Source organism: Terrapene carolina, unplaced genomic scaffold (assembly GCF_002925995.2).
Source record: "Terrapene carolina triunguis isolate 2854851 unplaced genomic scaffold, T_m_triunguis-2.0 Scaffold21, whole genome shotgun sequence".
NCBI lineage: Eukaryota > Metazoa > Chordata > Testudines > Emydidae > Terrapene > Terrapene triunguis.
The window spans coordinates 24,474,731-24,481,242 of NW_020664372.1; the positions used below are offsets into that span (position 1 = coordinate 24,474,731).

General features: G+C 47.8%; 1 protein-coding gene across 1 annotated transcript in view; it reads right to left on the reverse strand.

The window, feature by feature from the left end:
- LOC112115685 (maestro heat-like repeat-containing protein family member 6) overlaps positions 1-1,716 on the reverse strand; it is a 17,617-nt gene extending 15,901 nt beyond the window's left edge. Inside the window, exon 1 of the mRNA XM_026656861.1 lies at positions 1,579-1,716. Within this exon, the coding sequence (XP_026512646.1) occupies positions 1,579-1,716 (138 nt within the window). The remainder of the gene's footprint in view (positions 1-1,578) is intronic.
- Between the last annotated feature and the right edge of the window lie 4,796 nt (positions 1,717-6,512).

Genomic DNA, 6,512 nt, shown 5'->3' on the forward strand with positions numbered 1-6,512 from the left:
CCCGTGGAGGGTCCTCTTTTTTTATTTTGTAGATATGGTAACCCTAAGGGAGATGGACCTAGCTGCCTGAGTGCTAAAGGGTACTGGAGTGAAGCAGGGCTGGGGAAGGCCAGAGGAGCTGGGGAGCTCCCGGCTGGCAACTCCCCAGGCTGCAGGGCCTGGTCCAAGGCCCCTGGAGGTACTGGGTTGCAGGGAAAGGCAGCAGGTCAAAACCTCCCTTGCCTATGATGACTGGCTTATACAGACTGCAGTCGGCCCCAGCGAAAGGGGGCTAGATGGTGACTGGCAGTGGTCCATAGGCTGAGGCAAGGTGGGGATAGAGGGTTGGGGGTTTCCCAGAGAGTTGAGACCCATAGAGACTGGTGGGGTTATTGCCAGGGGGCAGCCCCAGGGTAAAGGGGCTGCAGAGGGCGCTCCAGAGGCTGGAAGAGCTAATTCCCGAGATGACCAGCAGGAGGCGCCGCAGGGGTGAGTCCTGCACGCCTACAAGCCCTTTTGAAAAATTGGTGTCACATTAGCTATCCTCCAGTCATCTGGTACAGAAGCTGATTTAAGTGATAGGTTACATACCACAGTTAGTAGTTCTGCAATTTCATATTTGAGTTTCTTCAGATGACTTATATCGCCTGCATTCAAAACACTGATACTACCAGGAGTCTAGTTAAAGCCCTGAATTGGAGAGGAAGCTTCCTTCCTGGTGTCAGATGTGTTATAAAATCTCACAGCAGGTTTCCTTAATCTTTAATATCATAGTTTATAAAATGGCTTGAACTGTATGAGATAGGTGTACAAAAAGAAGGCCCAGAGCATGCAGGATAAGTGTGTGGAGGGGAAATAGGGGCAGTAGCATGCAGATAAGGGCCAGAAACCTGCAGTAGATGTGTGAAGATAAGGGCCAGAGCATGCAGGGAAATGTGTGCATAGAGAGGACCTTGTTGTATGTAGGGTTAAGTGGGCAGAGAAAGAGCCTGGAGTGTGCAGAGAGTTGACCAGGAGCACACAAACAAGATGCTCTCAGCGTGTGGGACTAAACAGACCAAGTGAAGGCATGAGGCATACAGAGAGAGGGCTGGAGCATGCGAGGCAAAGAAGCAGGTGTGAAAGTAATATGAAACACTTACCAGTACGGGGGCCCAGCTCTGGGCCCCCGGAAGGGGCATGGCCTCTGGCGGAAGAGGTGGGGCTGGGGTCAGCCTCCGCCAGCCAGCCCATCCATGCTGCCTGGCCCGCACTGCCCGGGGCTCCAGCGGCAATTTAAAAGGGCCTGGGACTCCGGCTCCTGCTGCGGTAGTGGCGGCAGCAGCCGGGAGCTCCAAGCCCTTTTAAATCACCGGACCCTGGGGTAGCTGCCCTTCTTACCCCCTGTCGGTGGCCCGGGGGAGGGGGAAGGGGCAGTGAGGTTAAAGCGCTGCCACGGCAGTGCTTTAAGGAGGGTCCTTTGCCGCGGCAGCGCTTTAACGTCGGCTGCGTACAGGCTGGTACCGGCTTCTTACCGGTATGCCGTACCAGCCCATACCAGCCCACTTTCACCCCTGCAAAGAAGCCATGATTTGCATAATAAATGGTGAATGTTTGTACCTCATAGTTGCTCTTCTCTTCCTGCTGTGGGGAGACAGATGTATTAAAACCACGATACGTCTTTGCGCTTTCCCCTTCTGCACTGATATTCTCTTTTTCCTCCTCCTGCTGCAGGGTGATGCTTTCTGCATCCTCCATTATAATACGGGGCTTAGGCTCTAGTTCACCAGTTAGAACCTTCTCCTGCACCACTGTGTGTCTGATTTTCCTTTTCAGCACGTAGCGTCTCTCCTTCCCATGAGCAATGCGCTGAGATGTTTCAAAAGTTACCTGCTGCTGTTGGTTCACAGTGTTTGCCTCATTCCCCAAGCACAGCTGTATATTTTCATCTAAGAAGATGATCTCTGGTGGGAACCTTCTTCAGCTCCAAATAGATAATATAGGTTGTTTTGATTAATTTCTTTATAGCTAACACCATCCTACAAGCAAGACAGAGAGAAAATCCACCCATTTTTATTCCTACCACAGAGAGACAGTGTGGTCTAGTGAAAACGGTATAAGACTGGGAGCCAGAAGCTCCTTATTCTAATTCTAGCTCTGCCACTGCCTAACTATGTGTAGCCTTCGGGTGCGTCCTTTTGGCCAGAATTTCCAAACTTGGGTGCCATTGACTTCAATGGAAATTGTGGATACTCAGCATCTCTGATAATCAATGTAGGAACACAGGAAATGCCAGATTGGATCATACCTAGGGTCCAACTACTTAGTATCCTGTCTCCGCCAGTGGTCAGCACCAGCTGCTTAAGAGGAAGGTGCACAAACTCCGCAGTAGGCAGATGTGGGGTAATCTGGCCTCCACATTATGTCTCATCCTAATCTCTAATAGTTAGAGATGGGTTTAAACCCAGCAAGGTTTTCTATCCCTTCCAACATTCTTATCAATTATGATAACTCTGGATAACTTAAGGCATTCAAGTTTGAAATGTTGGCCCTAAATTATTGAGGCCTCAGTTTCCTGTTTGTAAAATGGATATAATTACCTACTTATCATGCACGGGTGTTAATTAATGTTTCTTTTAACTATGTGTGGTAAATTTAAACCCTTCTCTTTTTATGTTAATAACTTACATTTCTACCAGTGGGTATACTTTGGTCATGAGAATGTCTTTGTTTCCAAATATTAATTTATATTAATTAAAAGTTGATATACTAAGACAATCTTCACCCTAAAATATTTCCTATTTGTTTCAAATTCAAAGGGACACACTGACTAACATGCTGTTGAGATACGATTGCACAGACTTTCCAAAAATATTAGAAGCTGCCATTAATGATTAACATTTTATTTTGCTTTGGAGCAGCTGAGCTCACAGATGCTTCCGGTGCCAAAATGAGGTACCACATAACAGACATTTCTTCATCCAGACAAGGACTAGAGTTTTAGTCATTCAAATTCTCACTTCACTAATCATGTAGTTCAAAACTCTAAGCTTAAAATTTAATGTTTTTTAATTGCCATTCCCAGGGGACACCACTGTCCACTCAAATATTGGATATAGTCAGGTCAAGAATTTTCCCAGCTATATCCTCTGTAAGAATTTTACTTCAAATTCTATGTCCCAGCCAGGAAACTGAGAGCTACCTCAGGAAATCTGGCATTCAAAAAAGTCTCAGCCTGGGGAACAACTCTGAGGATGGCATTAACCTGGTAACTATCACCTGGAAACTACAGAACTGGGGGTAAGCAGCCAAGTGAAAACTGCATGAGTGATGGTGCATCGAAGCAGATGACATCAGATTAGATTGGATTAGAATAACAGAGAGTTAGAGAGAGTAAAAACCATCAATCTGTATTGGGTAGCAGTGCAGGGCTCCAAGGTCAGGGCACAATGGACAGGAACGTCACTCACAGGTAGCGTGGTTACCAAGAAAACACATTTTTGTTTTAAAATTCAATAAAAAACATTGTGAAACCAGAGCCACAATGTGACCCTGCAACCCACTATTAACAGTGTGGTATGTGTCCCCACTCTGTGTCCAGGCCAAAAAGGATACAAATCTGTTATAGTGCCCAGCTACAGGACTCAGTCCTTTAGATGAAGCAGTATCTCTTAGCTTAGCTTTTAGCTCTGTGCAATACTCACTCACAACCAAAATGGTGGCCATCATGCCACAAAAGGATAGAAAGCAACATGGAAAAGGCCAGGCAGACCCTGCATTATATTCACAAGCTGACAGTAATTGCCACCTGGAGAGCATCAGGGCAAATGATGGCTGATGGGATCAGCAGAGTAAATGCCGTATGGGGATGCAGAATGTGCGTAGAAGCATCTGGGTAAATAGGAACATCCACTTATATGTCTGAGATGATGGTGTCACCGCCTGAAGGGCTCGAGGCGGACTTCAAAATGGTCCGTTGGCCCGGTGTGCTTAGCACCAATAAAGACACCGAGGGGAGAAAGCAAGCCAAGTTTATTTCAGAGCTCTGAAATGACACTAGGAGACCAGCATGTCTTAAATCCAGTGCAACAAATACACACAGCTTTTACTTTTTATACTTCAAGCAGTTTCTATGTAAGTCTTTGTCTGTTAACTCCCTAGTATTCCTCCCACCCCTCCCTTCTCTAGCCGTTACAATTAGAATAGTTCCCATACGCCTGTGAGAAAACTTTCCCAGTCTCTGCGGCCTTGAGTTAGACATTTGCAAAACTAACTATTCCTCTTTCTTATTTTTATTATTTCTGCTAGTGTGAGTGAAACTGAAGCCATTTGCTAAAAACGCTGACCAATACATTTTTGCTGTAGCCTGTAAGCATTACACACAGAAGTAAGTGAGAGTTCACAAGATGGAGTCTGGGGGTTCCGCTAGGCCCAGAGCAAAAGAGCTTCATCGACACTTTGGTCTTCCACTCTCCCGAGTTACCTGGTAGCTATGCCTAGGGGGGGTCCCCAACAATGGGATGCTGAGTAATACCGTGTATCTCCAGTTTGATTTCTGCAATCAGGAAAGCAGCATCTGCCTTAGTGGAAGTAAAGCAATCACTTGGGGCTGGGCTAGGGAAGGATCTCACTAGTGGTTAAGAGGCAGGAGCATGGCACAATAGACTCTCTTGTGTCACAAGTGTTATGGTTACCATGACAATGGCTAGGTGATTGCTAGTGAGGGTGTTACATTCTCCTCAGGGTACCCAGAACCATAAGCCACTGTGTTACCTCTCTGTCTCAGCAAGAGAGCCCTTTGCTGGAGCTTAAACAATAATACAAGTGTGTGTTGGGGAGTGAGTGTGTGTGTTGGGGGAGTGAGAGAGAGAGACTGTGTGTGTGTGTGTGAGAGAGGGAAAGCAGAGGGTGTGCTGGGGCAGTGGGAGAGTCAGTGTGCTGTCACTTTAAGCTCAGCACCCACCAGTCTGAAGGTTTGTTCACTCTAGCAGCAGCGGCTAGCAGCTCCCACTTGTGACCCAGAGGCTCCGGTCTGTCCCCCCCAGATCAGCAGAGACCAGGTACACAGGTGGGGGATGTTGATACCCATCAGCACCCTCCCCCCCCCCGCACAGCAGACAGGAGAGTCCCACCCAGGATCAGTGTGGCCAGGGGCAGCTCCAAGCAGGGGGAGGGGGCAGGAGCAGGGATGCCAGAATGGGGGGTGGGGGTCAGGGGGCCTGGCTCCATCACTTTTAAAAGTGGGAGGGCTATGCTGTAAGGGCAAGTGATGGGGGGAGTGGGCAGAGAGGAGCAATCAGGGGGCAGGGTCTTGGGGAGGGGGGAAGAGGCGATGCGAGGGCAGGGCCTTGGGGGGGGGGAAGGCAGTGTGAGGGCGGGGACTCAGGGGAGAGGGACGGCATGAGGGCAGGGGCGCAGGGGGAATGGGCGGTGGTGCCCCCCCCGCTTTTTAAATAATGTAGACATCCCATCTCCCAGAACTGGAAGGGACCTTGAAAGGTCATCGAGTCCAGCCCCCTGCCTTCACTAGCAGGACCAAGTACTGATTTTGCCCCAGATCCCCAAGTGGCCCCCTCAAGGATTGAACTCACAACCCTGGGTTTAGCAGGCCAATGCTCAAACCACTGAGCTATCCCTCCCCCCCAGGGAGGACCAGGAGCAGCAGCGGGGGGAGGAGCAGTGGGGGGAGGAGGGACAGGACACCCCTGCTCTGGAGGTGCCTCCTGAGCAAGGCGCACCCTGGGTGGTCGCCCAACCTGCCCACCGCTAAGGCTGGCCCTGGTTACAGATTTTAAAGTATAATATCAGTAAATATCCATAATTCCTCATAGAGTATTAATACCTACATTTCACAATGAGATTAGTCACCAGCTTTCATAAAAGACCTTACTCGATCCACTTTTATAGTACAATAATATTACATAGAATCAGTTGATTTCAATTGCTTATTCTTTGGAGTTCATATCCCCTGTTCTCCCCTGGGATGTCTGGACTCTGATTGTCACAGTGGGGCTCTTGGCTCAGGCTCTGATTCTGCTCCCATTTAAGTCATTGGCACAACTCATGGTGCAGGATGAGGCCACACATAAAGATTAAAACTGATATTCCTGTTACTGACTTTCTCACTCTTAGAAGAGTTATTATTTCCCTATATGTAATTTTCTGGGACCTTGGAATTCATGGAGGACTTTGGTGGACTAAAGTACTGAGCTACACGACGAGTGAGATGAGTGACAGGTCAAATACAGACGCAAGAAACTGAAACGTTTTTCTTGAAAATCAGGGAGCTTAATCTGAGAACTGTTCACTCAATAATTTAGGGAAAAAGCTAGAGAATAACTTAAAAGTTGTAGGGAAGCCATCCCTGATCCTGAATCAATCAGTATAGCTATCTTCTTTTATTCGTTAGCCTGTACACCCTTCAGGCAGGGATTAACTCTATTCTGTGTTTGTACACAGAACCCAGGATAATGGGGCCTAAGGTCTGATTGGGCATCATCATCATCATCATCATCATCATCATCAAATTTGGTACCAATCAGTATAAGATCATA